This window comes from Aegilops tauschii, chromosome 7 (genome assembly GCF_002575655.3).
Source record: "Aegilops tauschii subsp. strangulata cultivar AL8/78 chromosome 7, Aet v6.0, whole genome shotgun sequence".
Classification (NCBI taxonomy): Eukaryota; Viridiplantae; Streptophyta; class Magnoliopsida; order Poales; family Poaceae; genus Aegilops; species Aegilops tauschii.
In genome coordinates this window covers 613,030,125-613,053,177 of record NC_053041.3, presented here as the reverse complement: position 1 = coordinate 613,053,177, position 23,053 = coordinate 613,030,125, and the positions used below count along the sequence as shown (strand labels likewise).

Genomic DNA, 23,053 nt, shown 5'->3' with positions numbered 1-23,053 from the left:
CTCTTTTTGGTCTTCAAAACAATGTTCTCCTCGATGTTCATGGAGTTCTATTCGAGGTAATCACTTTTTGCGGTGTGTTTGTTGGAATCCGATGAATTGTGAGTCTATAATCAGATTATCCATGAATATTATTAGAGTTTTCTCTGGACCCTTTTATGCATGATTATTATATCTTTGTATTTCTCTCCGATCTATTGATTTGGTTTGGCCAACTAGATTGCATTTTGTTGCAATGGGGGAGGTGCTTTGTGATGGGTTCGATCTTGCGGTACTCAATCCCAATGACAGAAAGGGACATGAAACATATTTGTATGGTTGCTATTAAGGATAAAAAGATGGGTTTTATTCATGCAAGAGGTTACTTTGTCTACATCATCTCATCTTGCCATTAAGAGTGTATTGAAACTGACACATGTGATATTGTTTTGAAATTACAATTGCAGTTGGTCTGATTGTTGAAATTGAAACTGAATATTTGAATTGTTATGACATTGGGAAAGTAAATCGGGTGAGATGTTGTGAAATTGCAATTTCTAATATGTGATACGTGACATGTTGTGTAAATCGATATGTGATTTGACATTGAAATGTGTGACCTGGCATTGAAATATTTGTTTTTTAATTGAAATTCGCTAAAATTAAAATATTTGAGAGTGTATTGAAATTTTCATACGTAAGATTGTGTTGAATTTGCAATTTCAATTGATATGATTGTTGTAGTTGAAACTGAAATATTTGAATTGTTGTGACGTTGGCTTGAATGAGTGGTAGGAGGCATGAATCAGTGGAGTGACAACTATACCTAACATTGCATCATGGCTAATCAATATGGATATGGTACTTGAAGAACATATCTTCTCGGATCTAAATCAAGCCGCGTTCCTGAAATCTTCTACTCATGTAGCAGCACATGACAAACATTTTAAAAGAAATTTTTCGGTATCTAATGTGCGCGCGTCTTGTTTATCGCCCATAGAACACAAAGTGGGTAGATAAGATATGAGCAATTACAGTCCTTGCTCAGCTAGTCCGCTTGCATGGTTAGGGGGCTAAGAAGAATAGGAGAGAACAGTTGCTTCAGAATGAAATGCAACGAGGATCAAACATCCAGTGGCCAGAAGCCCAGAACCGGAAGTTCATGTCTTTTTAACTGGAAAATGCAGGCAGGATCAAACATCCAGGGAGGACGAACGCAGTTGCTAGCATTTCACCTGCAAGAACTGGATATTGATAGACTTTTCACCGTAAAAAACCGAACTGTTTCACCTACACGCATTCAGTAGTAGGTGCCACTATCACTGAAAATGAAAGAGGCGTCCCTTCCTTGAAAATCCAAAAAGGGAAGAGGCGTTAATCATGAGCCACAATTTAGAATAATTCCTGCTATGTTTTATTGTATTGACAAGGAGATTGAAAATGTTCCAATTACAATTGTCAGAACCCTGAATATCTGCGTCTCTAGCTCGCCTCCACAATAAAATAGAGGAGAGAAGCAGAGAGCGACGGTTCACAAATTATTTACAGTGCTGCCTCTGCCATGGCAAAGCGGCCCTTGAGATTTCAGAAGTCGGAGAACCAGTCGTCCTCGTCGTCGTCGTTGAGGTAGCGGCGGTACCGGTCGAGGTCCTCGTCGGCGAGGCCGTAGCGGCGGCGCCAGTACTCGAGCGTCGCCTCCGCCTCTTGCATGTTGCGCATCACCGTCTGGTACGCCGCGTTGATCCGCTCGAAGTCGATGGCGTCGTCTTGGCGTCCGTCCCCGCCGCCCCCGCGCACGACGTCCGGGTGGTACTGCAGCGCGAGGCGGTGGAAGGCCTTCTTGACCTCGCCCCTGGAGGCGCCCGGCCTCAGCCTCAGCGTCCGGTAGTGGTCCTCCTCCAGCACCCCGTACGGGGCCGCCGCCGGCATCCTTTCCCGCGTCGCCCCGCACCTCACCGCCGGCGACGACGACACCCTACGCAGCTGCCCCACCGCCGGCGACGCCGAGGCCGACGGGCCGCGCAGGCTCAGCGCCACTCCTCCTCCTGCGACAGCCATGGATGTGCTGTGCGGTGCGCGCACGCGCGGCAAGAAACGGAATCGCAAGGTCGATCGACGGGGACGAGCCGCGACGGAGCTGTGGGAGGCTGGGAGATTTCGGATCCGGATGTGTTGTTCCCTCGGTTGACCGCGTGGTGGAGCTGGAATGGTGTGTGGCTGCAAACTTGGAATGGATGAGGCTGCCGCGTGGTGGCGCGCGGGGTTATATAGGGAGGAAGGAGGAGGCGGTTGCGGTTGCGGTTGGTTCCGGCGGAAGGAGCGACGGTTGGCTTGCCGGTGTTTTCCACGTTGCCATTGCTCGCACGTTTCGATCTTGGCGCGAGGGAGAGGGACACCGCGGCGTCCATATCCGTTCCGTGGCCGCACGCCGCGTGCCTACTATTCCTACCGCCCGTCCCCCGTTTTGACTGGATTTTCATAGCAAGAGGAGCTGTTTTTGCTGTTATGGGAGAAAAGAGAAATATTTCACGTGGAGCAAAAGATGTGTTTTTCATTTTTCAGCACTCAATATCTTTTATGAAAGAAAAAGTTGATTTTATTCCTCGGGAATAGTATTACAGTCTGCCAATACAAATTTCGAAGCAGTGTCTATAACAGAACACAACCAGCAAGCGAGGCTACCTTCAGAATGTTCAATATTATTAGCTGGATTACGAGGGATTCTACTATGACTATGCTCACTTTTTAATGTAATAAACCACGAAGAGCCGAGAGCTTCTTGATATCCCCTCGTGACTGATCTATCAAGACAGCAATTGCCACCGAACTATCGGATTGGATAATTATTACCATCTCCGACCATTGCATGTTCAATGACATGCCTTCTAAGACGACGCTAATTTCAGCTTCGAAGGCATTGTTGCGGAGGAATATAAATCGATATGCCAAGAAAATAACCGCAACCTTGTTATCCCTTAGAATCATTCCCCTACCTACTGCACTAGTGTCTTGAATGAATGAGCCATCGACGGAAAAAGCCACCCAGCCAGAAGCCAGCTTAGGCCTGGGTAATCATTGCTTCTGCACCGGCACGGAAGCGGGAGAAATATCATCCACTGGCCCAACACTCAACAATTGACTAGGCACATATTGCAAACTTCTACTCCCAAACCGGATAATCTACCTCCTTATTATGTAAAACCGTATCAGGGATTGTTGTGAGGTGAGAACACTTGCTTGTGATCTCACTTAAAAAAACCATCTTAGACTATAATGCCTCTTTTGGTTCGTAAAATAGGAATATCATAGGAAAATTAAAGTTATAGTGAACTAGAGGATACCCCGCGTATTACTGTAGGGATAGGGATTGGTTGATGAAATTTTGGGTTGATAACATGAGAACCAAAATTTAAAATACATATGACTTGTTATATTCGATTATCTAGATTTGCAAAGTATTTAAATATAAATGAATAACTGAATGTTTTTTTTCATGCATGGTTGCATGTTGTGGTGGGTCTTACTTCATTCATAATTGCATGATGAGGTGGCATGCTTGTATGTTAAGATTAATAAATTAGCGGCGATCACACTCTTATGTATATAGGATACTAGGTGATTTCCCCGCGCCTTGTTGCTGGATTTGAATGATTAATTTTGGATTTTTGTATGAATGAAATTATCTAAATTAAGAACTATTATTTTCAGAAGTAATTGTGTCTAAGCAAAGAGCATGCATGTATGATGGACCATTGGAAATGGAACAATTAAATTGGAGTATGCGCATTGTTGAGGAAATCATTAACTGGTAGTTGCTCAATTGGCTGGCGAGTACGTAGGGGATTAATAGGTTAATCGGCAAGTTAATCCATTAATCATACGATTTATTAGTTTATCGGCTACTCGGTGACCCTGGATTAATCGACAAGTTAACTAGTTAATTGGACGAATTCTTGAACACGGAGTATGCATGTGCTACAAAATAGTTTTAGTGAATGATGATGTGGCATATTTGGTGATGTGGAGGGTTGCATGTTGAGAGAATTATAGTTAGTGGAGATCAACTATTTAGGTATTATAGATTATAGATGAGGTGACATGTGTCAGAAATCCTGTAGGAAAAGAGATAACATTTGATTTATAGAGTAGGATTATTTTTCTGTTAGGTGCGAGGTAATTTTTTCTTAGAAATGTGAAGGATATGCCTGAATCATGTGTAGTAATAGGAATCCATTGATGCAAACCAAAAGATTCCAAAGAAAAAAATTCTATAAAATTTCTAAATAATTCTTGTAAATCAAAGGATGACTTAGAGGATATATTTTCTTTGAAACAAAATCATGGGGGGAGGAGTCCCCGCTTGTATATTGATCTCATTTAGAAAATAGATGACCCGTTTTACGTGGGAAACCCAACCAAAAACTATTAATCATGTTTACATGGTAAAACATGTCAAAAACCCGAACAAATCATAAGAGTATATATTATCGTCAAGTCTTGAAATTCCCTTACTGCAGTGCAATCTTGTGTACTACCATTCAGGCAATTTATTCTCTTGGCACAACTATCGTCGTGGCATAATTTAAGTGATTTATGTACTACTCCCTCCGTTTCTAAATATTATTTTAGAGATTTCAGTACAAACTACATACGGATGTATATAGCATATTTTAGAGTGTGGATTCACTCATTTTGCTCTATATGTAGTCCCTCATTGGAATCTCTAAAAGGAATTTTATTTAGAAATGGAGGGACTAACTGATGGCAAAATAACCCTATGTTTCAATTTGATGTGTGAAAACTTTGAGTTATTTCGAATATCCATTTCAGAGCCCAGGCTCATCTGCATCCGGCCAAGAAAAAAACACAAAAAAAATATCAAAACAAATTAAAAAAATCCAAATTTTGGCATGGTAATTTTTTTTTTAGATTTTTTTGCATGGTAGATAATTTGGCGCGTGAGGTGCGCTCCAAATATCAGATTATTCGTACATATGAGTAGCGCTCAACAAAAAAGACAAATTAGGTCAGAACAATACATAAACAGTAAATTTTTTAAAGACCCCAAATTTGTTATTTTTGCCGAGAGCTACTCAGATGTCCAAATGATCTAAAATTTGGAGCGCACCTCACGCACAAAATTATTACCATGCAAAAAATTTAGAATTTTTTAAAATTTTCTAGTATTCGTTATTTTTGATCAAGTTTATACAGAAAAGTATGTACATACATATTACTCCATTCGGTCCGTAATACTGACGCTGGTTTAGTACAAAGTTGTAATTTGTACAAATGAAACTACCCTATCTACGATGGTTTTGCATGCGATTTTCGTACGACAAGAGAGAGGTCTGTTTCTTGATGTTTGGGCCCACAACACTAGACCAGTCTGATCGCACAAATTTCATATGAAATTTGATCGTAAGTATAGCAGCTCTTCGTGTACTAAACCAGCGCTCATCCCTTCAGCACGCCATATGCATCTTGAATGCGCTCAGCCTTCCCCGGCAGCAAAACAATCAGCCTCCCCGCAAAAAAAGAAAAAAAAAGAAAAAGCAAAACAATCAGCCAGCGACGGGGGGATAAGAATTCTCGTGCCTATCCTTGGCAGGGACCTCGATCGGTGCGAGCTGGCCGGAGACGAGTCCATCCTGTTGGGAAACCGGGGCCACCAGGGTGGCGCGGCCTCGTGCGTATCGCACGGGCTAGCCCCTCCCGTTTCCCTCACTTTACGTTAAGTTGGTACTTATCCCTTAACCCTTTACCTCCTATATAAAGCAACGAGGAGCCATCATTGTAATCGTTGATCATTGATTAATAAAGCTGGTCTCCTTCATATCTTTCTGTGTCATTTACTTTCGCGTGTTCGACTACTTCGACTACTTCGTCTACGACACTTGCCCTCGCTCCGCAACCTCGGACCGGACTCGCCGGCGGAGTTGCGGAACACGTTATCAGCACGCTTCGCTCCATCAACTCTCTGTCAAGCCTGCGTCAAGCCTGCATCACGCAGGCTTTCGTCGATCTCGCGGAGGTATAAGATCCGATCCCCACTCTTTGATAAAATGGATTCCTCTCGTTACTGTGATTAGATTATATTTCGGATCAATCTACCTATGGTGTGGATTTCTCTCCCAAGAATTGAGCGGACGAATACGTCGCCGACCAATGTCGATGTTCTTGGATCAAGAGAGATTAGTTGACTACACCCTAGGGGGACGGTGATTACACGTACTCCAGATGAGCACGGCACCGCCGCGTTGTACCCGACGTACACGCGTCGTGACGTCCCGAAGACGCCATGGCCCTGCTGGCCGTCCCCGTCGCCGAGCGCTCGACTGCCGTCGCCGCGCTCGCGTGCCTACTGCACGCGCCGCCCTGCTGGCCGCGACCTCGCTGGTCGCCGCCGCCGCCGTGCTGGCCGTAGCCCCGCTGGCCGCGCCGCGCAGACCCGCCGTGCTGGCCGCCCATGGGCGTAGCCGTGGCAACGCACCGCCCGCCGTGGCCGTGGTCGCGCGCGCTGCGAGCCGTGGCCGTAGCCGCGCCGTGCTGGCCGTGCCGTGCCGGGACCGCGCCGTGCTGGCCGCGCCCACGTGCGAGCCGCCGCCGCGCGAGCCCACTGGCCGCCGCCGCACCCCGATGCGGGCGCTAGGGGAAACCCTAGCGTCGCTACGCACCAGGCCGCTGGCGGCTGGGCCGGCCCGCTGGCTCCTGGGCCGGATGGGTCGTGGCCGTGGGGGTTCCTCCAGAGAAAAAAAAGGGGGGGCGCCGTCTGTAGCGCGGCAATTTGCGGTTTAGCCCCCGTAGTTTTCAGATTTTACGCGAGTTTTTATTGCTGCTGTAATATTTCGCGTAGAAGCCCCTAGAACTGTCTGTTTTCGCTGAAAACACGTATTTGGGCTTAAAAATTCCTCGGGAATTCAATTTTTGGACTAGTTTTCACATACTAGATACGCTTAACATGCTATCTTTTGTAACATGATATTATAGTATGATTTTACTGCTGTAGATTAATTGTTTAGCACTCTTAATCATTTAGTAAGTCATATAATAGCATGTTTTAAATATTGGAATGTCATTTTATTGAATAAGTTTATCAACATCGCTTTGTGCAAAAGATTACCTGCTGTAACGTCATTTTATTGAATAAGTTTATCAACATCGCTTTGTGCAAAAGATTACCTGCTGTAATCTCATGATTTTTGCATAAATCGCAGATGGCCGGAATTGTCAACAAGGAGTTTCCTGAGTTGGCCCAGACAGGGCTGAACTACCTGTCATGGTCCTCGGACTGCGAGATCTTTCTCCAGGGCAAAACCCTCCTGAGGGCGATCGGTAAGGGGGCCCAGCTGGCCGTCACTGATCCCAAGTTCGAAACTGAGAATGCGCAGGCTCTGCACTTTCTCCGTCATCACTTGTCACCTACTCTGAAAGATGAGTATATGAAAGAGCGCAGTGCTCCTGGCCTTTGGACCGCTCTTAAGCAGCGGTTTGAGCGGCTGAAGTACACTGTGAAGCCACGTGCAGAGGCAGAGTGGATCCGTCTGAGGTTTGCGGACTTCAAGACGGTTGGGGAGTACAATTCGGCTCTGCACCGGATTTGTACGACTCTTCGGTTGTGTGGTACTGAGATTACCGACTCCCAGAAGATTGAGAAAACCCTATCCACTTTCCACCCCGACGCGGTCCAGTCCTCACGGAACTACCGCCAGGGGAACTACACGAGGTATTCAGAGTTGATTGACGTCCTCCAGGTGGCCGAGGCGCAGGACGAGGTTCTCAAAAAGAACTTTGTTGCGCAACCACTTGGGGGGAGTTCTCGCCAGGAGGTGAACGCTTTCAAAGTCCGCAAGCCTCAACAGAAGAAGAGGGGCCGGAAGGGCAAGAAGAAGGGCCCTCACCCCCCCGTCCCGGCTAAGCATAACAAGCCAGGCAAGGGAGGGCAAAGGCCTCAGGACTGCTTCCGTTGTGGCTCGGTGGAGCATTTCTCCCGCCAGTGCCGCGCACCACAGGAGGTCGTTGATGCATATAAGGCTCGGAAGGCGCGTGAGACGCACCTCGCCTTGGTTCAGGAGGGAGCTCCACCGGCGCCCATGGCGGCACCCGTGATGATCGCTACTCCCCCTGCTGCGCCCATAGAGGCGACCCCCGTGGTGCCCATCGCGACAGCTTTGGCGGTCTCTACCGACGCCCACGTCGCCATGGAGGTTGACCACATGGCCGCCTCGGCGGCGCCGCCACTAGACATTGATGCTGCCTCCAAGATGATTTCTAAGGAGGATCAGCTCACTAGTATGGAGATTGCGGCGGAAGTGAATGGCTTCTTCACCGAGTCCACTTAGCATACCTCTTTGGTTATCATGATTCCGTGATTTGATACAATAAAATTGAATAAATTCGATTTGGTTGTAAGCTCTATGAGAGCATAAACTTATTCTTTACTTTGGCGATTGGATGACATTTATTCATTTATTCCATTATTTATACATGATAGCTTGTTATGTTCTGAGATGTGTGCATTTATTTCTAATGTATTTTCTTCCTCATTACATTAATTAGATGTCATACTTTAGAACGCGTGTGGCGCCCGAATGGAGGAAACGTGCCTTGCCAATAGCGCCACCACTCATACCATTTTACGAGAAACTAAGTACTTTGAGTCCATTAAAAAATCTCCGGGAAGTATTATGACAATCGCCGGCTGCGGTTCTCACATAGTTGGCTCCGGACGAGCCACTATTATACTCCCCATGGGAACAACTTTGATCATTAATGATGCGTTGTTGTACCCGGAGTCGACTCGTACTCTTTTGAGCTTTAGAGACATCCACGCTAATGGTTTCCATGCTGAGACCGATATGAAAACGGCAAGGAGTGCCTACTCATCACAAAGCGGGATGCAGGTGGTAAACATGTTATCGAAAGGCTTCCTTCGTTTGACACAGGGCTATACTACACTAAGATCGTAGCACCGCCCGTGTACACTACCCTCAAGACCGTTTTTAGAAGCTCTGAACTCTTCTGCCTCTGGCACGATAGGTTAGGCCACCCCGGACTTAGGATGATGAGAAATATAATTAACAACTCACATGGCCATAATGTTAACGTGAAGAACTTCCCGAATCCCGATGATTTCGTGTGCTCCGCATGCGCTAAGGGGAAGTTAGTCATTAGGCCATCGCCCCTCAAGGTGAGGGATGAAATCCCCGCGTTCTTGGAACATATCCAAGGGGACATATGCGGTCCAATTCAGCCCCTCACGGGGCCGTTTCGGTACTTCATGGTGCTCATTGATGCTTCCTCTAAATGGTCCAATGTTTGCCTGCTGTCAACAAGGAACCATGCCTTTGCAAAATTGATCTCACAGATCATACAAATGAGGAATAATTTCCCGGATTATCGTATAAAGTCTATTTGAATGGACAACGCCGACGAATTTACTTCAAAGGCGTTCGATGATTATTGCATGGCAATGGGAATCAAAGTTGAGCACTCGGTACCACATGTTCATACACAAAATGGACTTGCCGAGGCATTGATTAAAAGAATTAAATTCATTGCCCGACCGCTCCTTCAGGGTTGTAATTTACCAACTACATGTTGGGGCCACGCGGTGTTACACGCGGCTAATCTCTGTTGGAAATATGCCCTAGAGGCAATAATAAATGGTTATTATTATATTTCTGTGTTCATGATAATAGTCTTTTATTCATGCTATAATTGTATTGTCCGGAAATCGTAATACATGTGTGAATACATAGACCACAACCTGTCCCTAGTAAGCCTCTAGTTGACTAGCTCGTTGATCAACAGATAGTCATGGTTTCCTGACTATGGACATAGGATGTCATTGATAACGGGATCACATCATTAGGAGAATGATGTGATGGACAAGACCCAACTTAAGCATAGCATAAAAGATCGTGTAGTTTCGTTTGCTAGAGCTTTTCCAATGTCAAGTATCTTTTCCTTAGACCATGAGGTCGTGCAACTCCCGGATACCGTAGGAGTGCTTTGGGTGTGCCAAACGTCACAACGTAACTGGGTGACTATAAAGGTGCATTACGGGTATCTCCGAAAGTGTCTGTTGGGTTGGCACGGATCGAGACTGGGATTTGTCACTCCGTGTAAACGGAGAGGTATCTCTGGGCCCACTCGGTAATGCATCATCATAATGAGCTCAATGTGACTAAGGCGTTAGTCACGGGATCATGCATTGCGGTACGAGTAAAGAGACTTGCCGGTAACGAGATTGAACTAGGTATTGGGATACCGACGATCGAATCTCGGGCAAGTAACATACCGATTGACAAAGGGAATTGCATACGGATTGATTGAATCCTCGACACCGTGGTTCACCCGATGATATCATCGTGGAACATGTGGGAGCCAACATGGGTATCCAGATCCCGCTGTTGGTTATTGACCGGAGAGGCGTCTCGGTCATGTCTGCATGTCTCCCGAACCCGTAGGGTCTACACACTTAAGGTCCGGTGACGCTAGGGTTGTAGAGATATATGTATGCGGAAACCCGAAAGTTGTTCGGAGTCCCGGATGAGATCCCGGACGTCACGAGAGGTTCCGGAATGGTCCGGAGGTGAAGAATTATATATAGGAAGTCCAGTTTTGGCCACCGGGAAAGTTTCGGGGGTTATCGGTATTGTACCGGGACCACCGGAAGGGTCCCGGGGGTCCACCGGGTGGGGCCACCTGTCCCGGAGGGCCCCGTGGGCTGAAAGTGGAAGGGAACCAGCCCCTAGTGGGCTGGGGCGCCTCCTTGGGCCTCCCCCCCATGCGCCTAGGGTTGGGAACCCTAGGGGGGGGGGAGTTCCCCCTTGCCTTGGGGGGCAAGGCAACCCCTTCCCCCCCTTGGCCGCCGCCCCCCCAACCCTAGATGGGTTTTGGCCGGCTCCCCCCTCCCAAGGGGTCCTATAAATAGTGGGGGGGGAGGGAGGGCAGCAAACACACAGCCTTTGGCGCCTCCCTCCTCCCCTACAACACCTCTCTCTCTCGCGCAGAAGCTCGGCGAAGCCCTGCCGAAGAGCCGCTACATCCACCACCACGCCGTCGTGCTGTTGGATCTCCATCAACCTCTCCTTCCCCCTTGCTGGATCAAGAAAGGAGGAGACGTCGCTGCACCGTACGTGTGTTGAACGCGGAGGTGCCGTACGTTCGGCACTCGGTCATCGGTGATTTGGATCACGGCGAGTACGACTCCGTCATCCACGTTCATTGGAACGCTTCCGCTCGCGATCTACAACGGTATGTAGATGCACTCCCTTCCCCTCGTTGCTAGTAGACTCCATAGATGCATCTTGGTGAGCGTAGGAAAATTTTAAAATTATGCTACGATTCCCAACAGTGGCATCATGAGCCAGGCCTATGCGTAGTTACTATGCACGAGTAGAACACAAAGAAGTTGTGGGCGTTGATGTTGCCAATTCTTCTTGCCGCTACTAGTCGTTTCTTGTTTCGGCGGCATTGTAGGATGAAGCGGCCCGGACCGACCTTACACGTACGCTTACGTGAGACAGGTTCCACCGATTGACATGCACTAGTTGCATAAGGTGGCTAGCGGGTGTCTGTCTCTCCTACTTTAGTCGAAACAGATTCGATGAAAAGGGTCCTTATGAAGGGTAAATAGAAATTGGCAAATCACGTTGTGGTCATACGTAGGTAAGAAACGTTCTTGCTAGAAACCTACAAACCACGTAAAAAAACTTGCAACAACAATTAGAGGACGTCTAACTTGTTTTTGCAGCAAGTGCTATGTGATGTGATATGGCCAGAAGATGTGATGAATGATATATGTGATGTATGAGATTGATCATATTCTTGTAATAGGAATCACGACTTGCATGTCGATGAGTATGACAACCGGCAGGAGCCATAGGAGTTGTCTTTATTATTTTGCATGACCTGCGTGTCATTGAATAACGCCATGTAATTTACTTTACTTTGTTGCTAAACGCGTTAGCCATACAAGTAGAAGTAATCGTTGGCGTGACGACTTCATGAAGACACAATGATGGAGATCATGGTGTCATGCCGGTGACGAAGATGATCATGGTGCCCCGAAGATGGAGATCAAAGGAGCATGATGATATTGGCCATATCATGTCACTGTTTGATTGCATGTGATGTTTATCATGTTTTTGCATCTTATTTGCTTAGAACGACGGTAGCAAGTAGGATGATCCCTTATAATAATTTTAAGAAAGTGTTCACCCTAACTGTGCACCGTTGCGAAGGTTCGTCGTTTCGAAGCACCACGTGATGATCGGGTGTGATAGATTCTTACGTTCGAATACAACGGGTGTTGACGAGCCTAGCATGTACAGACATGGCCTCGGAACACACGCAATACACTTAGGTTGACTTGACGAGCCTAGCATGTACAGACATGGCCTCGGAACACGGAGGACCGAAAGGTCGAGCATGAGTCGTATAGAAGATACGATCAACATGGAGATGTTCACCGAGCTTGACTAGTCCGTCTCACGTGATGATCGGACACGGCCTAGTTGAACTCGGATCATGTTTCACTTAGATGACTAGAGGGATGTCAATCTGAGTGGGAGTTCATTAAATAATTTGATTATATGAACTTAATTATCATGAACTTAGTCTAAATCTTTACACTATGTACTGTAGATCAAATGGCCCACGTTGTCCTCAATTTCAACGCGTTCCTAGAGAAAACCAAGCTGAAAGATGATGGCAGCAACTATACGGACTGGGTCCGGAACCTGAGGATCATCCTCATAGCAGCCAAGAAAGATTATGTCTTAGAAGCACCGCTAGGTGAAGCACCAATCCCTGAGAACCAAGACGTTATGAACGCTTGGCAGCAGCGTGCTGATGATTACTCCCTCGTTCAGTGCGGCATGCTTTACAGCTTAGAACCGGGTCTCCAAAAGCGTTTTGAGAAACATGGAGCATATGAGATGTTCGAGGAGCTGAAACTGGTTTTTCAAGCTCATGCCCGGGTCGAGAGATATGATGTCTCCGACAAGTTCTTCAGCTGTAAAATGGAGGAGAACAGTTCTGTTAGTGAGCACATACTCAGAATGTCTGGGTTGCACAACCGCTTGTCTCAGCTGGGAGTTAATCTCCCAGATGACGCGGTCATTGACAGAATCCTCCAGTCGCTTCCACCAAGCTACAAGAGCTTTGTGATGAACTACAATATGCAGGGGATGGAAAAGACCATTCCCGAGGTGTATTCAATGCTGAAATCAGCTGAGGTAGAGATCAGAAAAGAACATCAAGTGTTGATGGTGAATAAAACCACTAAGTTCAAGAAGGGCAAGGGTAAGAAGAACTTCAAGAAGGACGGCAAGGGAGTTGCCGCGCCCGGTAAGCCAGTTACCGGGAAGAAGTCAAAGATTGGACCCAAGCCCGAGACTGAGTGCTTTTATTGCAAGGGAAGTGGTCACTGGAAGCGGAACTGCCCCAAATATTTAGCGGACAAGAAGAAGGCTGGCAACACCCAAGGTATATGTGATATACAAGTAATTGATGTGTACCTTACCAGTACTCGTAGTAGCTCCTGGGTATTTGATACCGGTGCGGTTGCTCATATTTGTAACTCAAATCAGGAACTACGGAATAAACGGAGACTGGCAAAAGACGAGGTGACGATGCGCGTCGGGAATGGTTCCAAGGTCGATGTGATCGCCGTCGGCACGCTACCTCTACATCTACCCACGGGATTAGTTATAAACCTCAATAATTGTTATTTAGTGCCAGCTTTGAGCATGAACATTGTATCTGGATCTCGTTTAATTCGAGATGGCTACTCATTTAAATCTGAGAATAATGGTTGTTCTATTTATTTGAGAGATATGTTTTATGGTCATGCCCCGCTGGTCAATGGTTTATTCTTGATGAATCTCGAACGTGATGCTACACATGTTCATAGTGTGAATACCAAAAGATGTAAAGTTGATAACGATAGTCCCACATACTTGTGGCACTGCTGCCTTGGTCACATTGGTGTCAAGCGCATGAAGAAGCTCCATGCAGATGGACTTTTGGAGTCTCTTGATTACGAATCATTTGACACGTGCGAACCATGCCTCATGGGTAAGATGACCAAGACTCCGTTCTCCGGAACAATGGAGCGAGCAACCAACTTATTGGAAATCATACATACCGATGTGTGCGGTCCAATGAGTGTTGAGGCTCGCGGAGGATATCGTTATGTTCTCACTCTCACTGATGATTTAAGTAGATATGGGTATGTCTACCTAATGAAACACAAGTCTGAAACCTTTGAAAAGTTCAAGGAATTTCAGAGTGAAGTCGAGAATCAACGTGACAGGAAAATAAAATTCTTACGATCAGATCGTGGTGGAGAATATTTAAGTCACGAATTTGGTACACACTTAAGGAAATGTGGAATAGTTTCACAACTCACGCCGCCTAGAACACCTCAGAGAAATGGTGTGTCCGAACGTCGTAATCGCACTCTATTGGATATGGTGCGATCTATGATGTCTCTTACCGACTTACCTCTCTCATTTTGGGGTTATGCTTTAGAGACTGCCGCATTCACTTTAAATAGGGCACCGTCTAAATCCGTTGAGACGACACCGTATGAATTATGGTTTGGGAAGAAACCTAAGCTGTCGTTTCTAAAAGTTTGGGGATGCGATGCTTATGTCAAGAAACTTCAACCTGAAAAGCTCGAACCCAAATCGGAAAAATGCGTCTTCATAGGATACCCTAAGGAAACTATTGGGTATACCTTCTACCTCAGATCCGAAGGCAAGATCTTCGTTGCCAAGAACGGGTCCTTTCTAGAGAAGGAGTTTCTCTCGAAAGAATTGAGTGGGAGGAAAGTGGAACTTGATGAGGTGATAGTCACCCCTTCCGAACCGGAAAGTAGCGCAGCGCGGGAAAATGTTCCTGTGGTGCCTACACCGACTGGGGAGGAAGTTAATGATGATGATCATGAAACTTCAGATCAAGTTACTGAACTTCGTAGGTCCACAAGGACACGTTCCGCACCAGAGTGGTACGGCAACCCTGTCTTGGAAATCATGTTGTTAGACAACGGTGAACCTTCGAACTATGAAGAAGCGATGGCGGGCCCGGATTCCGACAAATGGCTAGAAGCCATGAAATCCGAGATAGAATCCATGTATGAAAACAAAGTATGGACTTTGACTGACTTGCCCGATGAGCGGCGAGCCATAGAAAACAAATGGATCTTTAAGAAGAAGACAGACGCAGATGGTAATGTGACCATCTACAAAGCTCGACTTGTCGCTAAGGGTTATCGACAAGTTCAAGGGGTTGACTACGATGAGACTTTCTCACCCGTAGCGAAGCTGAAGTCCGTCCGAATCATGTTAGCAATTGCCGCATACTATGATTATGAGATATGGCAGATGGACGTCAAAACGGCATTCCTTAACGGCTTCCTTAAGGAAGAGTTGTATATGATGCAGCCGGAAGGTTTTGTCGATCCTAAGAATGCTAACAAAGTATGCAAGCTCCAGCGCTCAATCTATGGGCTGGTGCAAGCATCTCGGAGTTGGAACATTCGCTTTGATGAGATGATCAAAGCGTTTGGGTTTACACAGACTTATGGAGAAGCCTGTGTTTACAAGAAAGTGAGTGGGAGCTCTGTAGCATTTCTCATATTATATGTGGATGACATATTATTGATGGGAAATGATATAGAATTCTTGGAAAGTATAAAGGCCTATTTGAATAAGTGTTTTTCAATGAAGGACCTTGGAGAAGCTGCTTACATATTAGGCATCAAGATCTATAGAGATAGATCAAGACGCCTCATTGGTCTTTCACAGAGTACATACCTTGACAAGATATTGAAGAAGTTCAGTATGGATCAGTCCAAGAAGGGGTTCTTGCCTGTATTGCAAGGTGTGCAATTGAGCACGGCTCAATGCCCGACCACGGCAGAAGATATAGAAGAGATGAGTGTCATCCCCTATGCCTCGGCCATAGGGTCTATTATGTATGCCATGCTGTGTACCAGACCTGATGTAAACCTTGCCGTAAGTTTGGTAGGAAGGTACCAAAGTAATCCCGGCAAGGAACACTGGACAGCGGTCAAGAATATCCTGAAGTACCTGAAGAGGACTAAGGATATGTTTCTCGTTTATGGAGGTGACGAAGAGCTCGTCGTAAAGGGTTACGTCGACGCTAGCTTCGACACAGATCCGGATGACTCGAAGTCACAGACCGGATACGTGTATATTTTGAATAGAGGAGCAGTAAGCTGGTGCAGTTGCAAGCAAAGCGTCGTGGCGGGATCTACATGTGAAGCGGAATACATGGCAGCCTCGGAGGCAGCACAGGAAGCAGTCTGGATGAAGGAGTTCATTACCGACCTAGGGGTGATTCCCAATGCGTCGGGCCCAATGACTCTCTTCTGTGACAACACTGGAGCTATTGCCCTTGCGAAGGAGCCCAGGTTTCACAGGAAGACCAGGCATATCAAGCGTCGCTTCAACTCCATTCGTGAAAGTGTTCAAAATGGAGACATAGATATTTGTAAAGTACACACGGACCTGAATGTAGCAGATCCGTTGACTAAACCTCTCCCTAGGGCAAAACATGATCAACACCAGGACGCAATGGGTGTTCGATTCATCACAATGTAACTAGATTATTGACTCTAGTGCAAGTGGGAGACTGTTGGAAATATGCCCTAGAGGCAATAATAAATGGTTATTATTATATTTCTGTGTTCATGATAATAGTCTTTTATTCATGCTATAATTGTATTGTCCGGAAATCGTAATACATGTGTGAATACATAGACCACAACCTGTCCCTAGTAAGCCTCTAGTTGACTAGCTCGTTGATCAACAGATAGTCATGGTTTCCTGACTATGGACATAGGATGTCATTGATAACGGGATCACATCATTAGGAGAATGATGTGATGGACAAGACCCAACTTAAGCATAGCATAAAAGATCGTGTAGTTTCGTTTGCTAGTGCTTTTCCAATGTCAAGTATCTTTTCCTTAGACCATGAGGTCGTGCAACTCCCGGATACCGTAGGAGTGCTTTGGGTGTGCCAAACGTCACAACGTAACTGGGTGACTATAAAGGTGCATTACGGGTATCTCCGAAAGTGTCTGTTGGGTTGGCACGGATCGAGACTGGGATTTGTCACTCCGTGTAAACGGAGAGGTATCTCTGGGCCCACTCGGTAATGCATCATCATAATGAGCTCAATGTGACTAAGGCGTTAGTCACGGGATCATGCATTGCGGTACGAGTAAAGAGACTTGCCGGTAACGAGATTGAACTAGGTATTGGGATACCGACGATCGAATCTCGGGCAAGTAACATACCGATTGACAAAGGGAATTGCATACGGATTGATTGAATCCTCGACACCGTGGTTCACCCGATGATATCATCGTGGAACATGTGGGAGCCAACATGGGTATCCAGATCCCGCTGTTGGTTATTGACCGGAGAGGCGTCTCGGTCATGTCTGCATGTCTCCCGAACCCGTAGGGTCTACACACTTAAGGTCCGGTGACGCTAGGGTTGTAGAGATATATGTATGCGGAAACCCGAAAGTTGTTCGGAGTCCCGGATGAGATCCCGGACGTCACGAGAGGTTCCGGAATGGTCCGGAGGTGAAGAATTATATATAGGAAGTCCAGTTTTGGCCACCGGGAAAGTTTCGGGGGTTATCGGTATTGTACCGGGACCACCGGAAGGGTCCCGGGGGTCCACCGGGTGGGGCCACCTGTCCCGGAGGGCCCCGTGGGCTGAAAGTGGAAGGGAACCAGCCCCTAGTGGGCTGGGGCGCCTCCTTGGGCCTCCCCCCCATGCGCCTAGGGTTGGGAACCCTAGGGGGGGGGAGTTCCCCCTTGCCTTGGGGGGCAAGGCAACCCCTCCCCCCCCTTGGCCGCCGCCCCCCCAACCCTAGATGGGTTTTGGCCGGCTCCCCCCTCCCAAGGGGTCCTATAAATAGTGGGGGGGAGGGAGGGCAGCAAACACACAGCCTTTGGCGCCTCCCTCCTCCCCTACAACACCTCTCTCTCTCGCGCAGAAGCTCGGCGAAGCCCTGCCGAAGAGCCGCTACATCCACCACCACGCCGTCGTGCTGTTGGATCTCCATCAACCTCTCCTTCCCCCTTGCTGGATCAAGAAAGGAGGAGACGTCGCTGCACCGTACGTGTGTTGAACGCGGAGGTGCCGTACGTTCGGCACTCGGTCATCGGTGATTTGGATCACGGCGAGTACGACTCCGTCATCCACGTTCATTGGAACGCTTCCGCTCGCGATCTACAACGGTATGTAGATGCACTCCCTTCCCCTCGTTGCTAGTAGACTCCATAGATGCATCTTGGTGAGCGTAGGAAAATTTTAAAATTATGCTACGATTCCCAACAATCTCATCAAGTTTGAACCGTCCGCCTACAACATCCACTCTCCTGTTCAACTTGCGCAAGGGTCGGCACCGAAAATTTCCCACCTTCGTAGGTTCGGTTGCCAGGTATATGTACCAATACCACCCCCTCAGCGATCGGCGATGGGCCCGCTCCGTAAGTCGGGGATATACGTTGGTTATGAGACTGTGTCCATAATCAGGTATCTGGACCCCATGACAGGTGACTGTCACACGGCTCGTTTTGCTGATTGCATTTTTGACGAGGATCTTTTCCCGACTTTAGGGGGAGAGAATCAACCCCTTGATGCTAAAAGTCGAGAAATCACGTGGCAGGCCACGGGGATCCACGCTCATGACCCGCGCACTGCTGAGACTGAGAGAGAAGTCCAAAAGATAATAGATTTGCAGTCTTTAGCAAATCAACTGCCCAACCACTTTAGTGACTTAAAGACTATGACAAAATCGCATGTGCACGCGCGCAATGCACCGGAAAGGGTTGAAATACTGAAGAAAAATGATGGTATACCCGCTCCCGTCCAAAGGCCTAAAAGGACGAGAAATCCGGCTTCTCAAATCCCAAGTACTCGGGGACGCCTGACGAAAAAGGATAAGAGAGATTTATCACAGCCTGTCGCCAAAGTACCCCAAATTGAAACGGGGAGCCAGTCGAGACCTGGCACAAGTACGGAAAATTCAGTGCATGACATTCCAGACTTAAACTTTCCCATAGGGGAAACACCTAGCGGAGATGTGAGCGCACACATCGGCGCGGGAAATCTAAAGGACCTTGCTCCCATAATGGGAAATTTGGTAGAGCAAGTGTTTGCGCCGGATGCGCTCCATGACGAAATGGCCATAAATTATATTTATACAGGGGAGTCCCTGAACCGAGCAACGGTGATTGTCGACATCAACTTTGCTACGAAAATTGCCTCAATCATAGATCTTGACCCTGAGCCTAACACGCTCGCTGATTGCAAGAAAAGGTTGGATTGGAAAGATTGGCAGCAGGCAATTACTGCCGAATTATTATCTCTCAACAAAAGGAAGGTGTTCGGACCAGTTTGTCGAACTCCTCCCCACATTCGCCCTGTTGGCCATAGGTGGGTTTTTGTTCGAAAGAGAGATGAAAATAATAAGGTAGTACGGTACAAAGCAAGGCTCGTTGCTCAAGGGTTCACTCAACGACCATGTGTCTATTTTGAGGAGACTTATTCCCCAGTCATGGATGGAGTTACCTTTAGATACTTGATCTCGATGGCAGTAAACATGGGCTTGAAAATGAAACTAATGGATGTTGTCACTGCTTACCTATATGGTAACTTGGATTCGAACATATACATGAAGGTTCCAGAAGGTATCCCTGTTCCGAATCATGATAGAGCAAACAGGGGTCTATACAGTGTTCAACTTCAAAAGGCACTGTACGGACTCAGACAGTCTGGTAGAATGTGGTACAATCGCTTAAGTGATTTCCTTCATGAGAAGGGCTACACGAGCAATAAAGATTGCCCATGTGTTTTTATACGGCGATCCCAAGATGGATTCTGTATAATCTCGGTGTACGTGGACGATTTAAACATAATCGGTACGCCTGAGGATATTGAGGAAGCGAGTTCCTACCTGATGTCGGAATTCGAGATGAAGGATTTGGGTAAAACCAAGTTCTGTCTAGGTCTGCAACTTGAACATTCCCCTGATGGGATTTTAGTGCACCAGTCGGCCTACACCCAGAAGGTGTTGGAAAGATTTGGATTTGATAAGGCATATCCTTCTAAGACCCCGATGGTCGGAAGATCTTTACAGCCAGACAAGGACCCGTTCAGGCCAAAGGAAGAGGGGGAGGAAACTCTGGGACCAGAGGTTCCTTACCTGAGTGCAGTTGGAGCACTCATGTACCTCGCAAATTGTACACGACCAGACATTGCGTTTGCCGTTAGTTTGCTTGCTCGGTACAGTTCTGAACCTACCAAGAGGCATTGGAAAGGTGTCAAGGACGTCTTCCGTTACCTGCAAGGGACCAAAGATCTTGACCTGTTTTATAAAAGAAATCAAGACCTATCTATTATAGGCTATGCCGATGCTGGGTACCTATCGGACCCGCATGATTGCAAATCGCAGACTGGATATGTTTTCCTTTGTGGTGGAACTGCGTTTTCCTGGAAATCGTCCAAGCAAACACTTGTGTCGACTTCCACGAACCACTCGGAAATCATGGCACTATTCGAAGCGTCAAAAGAGTGTGTATCACTTCGGCGGATGATCGGCCACATTCAGCAGACATGTGGGCTGAACACCGTACAAACCTCTACCATTATCTATGAAGATAATGCTGCTTGTGTTGCACAAGTCCAGATGGGTTATGTGAAGAGTAACCTCACAAAGCATATTAGTCCCAAGTTCTTCTATGCACATGAGCCGCAACAGTTGAACGAGGTGAGAGTTTTGCATACTAAGTCCTATGACAATCTTGCTGATATGTTCACTAAATCATTACCGCCATCAACCTTAGAGAGGTGTGCGCGTGGAATCGGTATGATGAGACTTAGAGAGATGCAAGGTTCAGGGGGAGAAACTTCACAAGCTCGTCGCTAAAATCTCAATCCTGATGATCGAGTACTCAACTTGATGGTTGAGTGAATTGTACTCTTTTTCCCTTGAGTGAGTTTTCCTGATGTTTCTCACACGAGGTTTTTGACGAGGCAATTCGTGCAATACAACAATGTATACTGTGTGCTCTTTCTCCATATTTTTTCCCACTGGGTTTTTCGGAGTTTTGAGTCATGGATATACGGATAATTACCCAAGGGGGAGTGTTGGGAAACCAGGGCCACCAGGGGTGGCGGCGGCCTCGTGCGTATCGCACGGGCTAGCCCCTCCCGTTTCCCCCACTTTACGTTAAGTGGGTACTTATCCCTTGACCCTTTATCCCCTATATAAAGCAACAAGGAGCCATCATTGTAATCGCTGATCATTGATTAATAAAGCTGGTCTCCTCCATATCTCTCTGTGTCATTTACTTTCGTGTGTTCGACTACTTCGACTAACTCGCCCTCGCTCCGCAACCTCGGACCGGACTCGCCGGCGGAGTTGCGGAACACATCCAACGTCGCCGTCCCTGAAATGTACGGGAGCGGGAAGCTTCCGTCCCGGCCTCTCGGGGCCGCATCGATCACCCGGCCGGAGAAAAAGCACCAAGCCGAAGGGGAGCCCGGATAATTGAATGAAGGTTGGGACAGAACTCCAAAATAACAGATCCTTTCCTACTAGTTTGCTCAACTGAGACCACTCGACCGATCTCATCCACTTGAAAATTCGTGTAAAAGTTGGTCATTCTACTTTCTAATAGAGTCGTGAGTTCCGCAGCTCTGGGCCTTCCCCCCTTGTGTCTTACCAAGGACTGAGTTCCCACTTGTGCTCGTCGTATTCCCTCGAGGAAAGCGGAGGCCCTCGCGGAAAGATCAAAGAAAATGACCATTTTAATAAGATAGGGATTCGAGATATCAGCATTTTCACATGTCCTTGTCAAGCTGCATAAAGAAGCCACAGAAGAAATCAAGCCAAAGGCTTCTCACTTTCTAAAGGTGGCCTCGCCCTTTAGCTCTTCCTTCGGTTTGGCTCCACGAAGGCGCCGCCTAGACTAGGAGCCCCACTCATATTCAAAAGGCGCCCAGCTTTCAAGACGATGTGTACCGACGACCGGCGCTAGCGCCCAAGGCGACAGGAACAGGGGCGACCCTTGGCTTGTCCGGGAGCGGCTCGGTCGGTTGGTATACATCCTCCCTGACCCTGTTCCGACCAACGGGAGCGGCTCCACGTTTCTGCGTACGGTTTCTTCTACGAACCCAGCCGCGAGCGTACACACACTTGGCAAGTAAGGTTAACTTTTTTTTGGGAGGATTTGCAAGTAAGCCTTGAATCTTGGGGGCCTCGCCGTTTGGGACCTCCACCGTGCCGGCCTGGCCTTGCGTGCCCGATGGATTTTGCTTCAACGCACCAACTGAACCCGTCCCTGGAGTCGCCTTTCCACGCGACCCGGAGGTCCAGGCCGGGAGCTCCTAACCGGCGCTCTCAGCGCCGGTTTCTCGTATCGGCGCCCGATGCCGATACGACTGGGCCGGCCCAGCAACAATCCATTGGTACAGGGGTAGCGCGAAAAAAGCAAAAAAAAAAACAAACTGAAATTCGTTCTCAGCAAGTATCGAACTCTCGCCGTTAGAACAGCGAACAAGAATGCTAACCACCCTAGCTTCTTCGCGCTACTAACCATATACAGGCAAAGGACTTTAAGTACACTACTCTAGCGCTTTGATTTTTAATTTTTTTCAAAACATTTGGGAAAAAGTTCATGAATTACAGAACAGTTCATTTTTTTGAAAAAAAATAATCATTTTGAAAAAACGTTCACGATTTTGAGAAACAATTCTATCGATTTTGAAATAGGTTCATCGTTTGAAAAAATAGTTCACGAATCTGGAGAAAAAGTTCACAGATTTGAAAAAATTTCATCAAAATTCAAAAAAGGTTCATCGATTTTGAAAAAAGTTCTTCAATTTTGAAAAACAGTTCAAGAATTTTAAAAAGTTCATTGATTTTGAAAAAAATGTTCATCGGCATTGGAAAAAGTTCATCGAAATTCGAAAATAGTTCATCAAATTTGAAAAATAGTTCATCAAATTTT

The 23,053-nt window shown here is 47.0% G+C and overlaps 2 protein-coding genes across 2 annotated transcripts; one reads left to right on the top strand and one right to left on the bottom strand.

The window, feature by feature from the left end:
• Positions 1-1,367: 1,367 nt before the first annotated feature.
• LOC109746819 (uncharacterized) lies at positions 1,368-2,259 on the bottom strand. The gene has a single exon (XM_020305920.4). It carries the CDS (start codon positions 2,032-2,034, stop codon positions 1,561-1,563), a length of 474 nt encoding a protein of 157 aa, XP_020161509.3. The 5' UTR covers positions 2,035-2,259; the 3' UTR covers positions 1,368-1,560.
• Positions 2,260-7,193: 4,934 nt separating this feature from the next.
• On the top strand, positions 7,194-8,318 carry LOC141027504 (uncharacterized). Its single transcript, XM_073504565.1, has one exon. It carries the CDS (start codon positions 7,194-7,196, stop codon positions 8,316-8,318), a length of 1,125 nt encoding a protein of 374 aa, XP_073360666.1.
• The last annotated feature ends 14,735 nt before the right edge of the window (positions 8,319-23,053 follow it).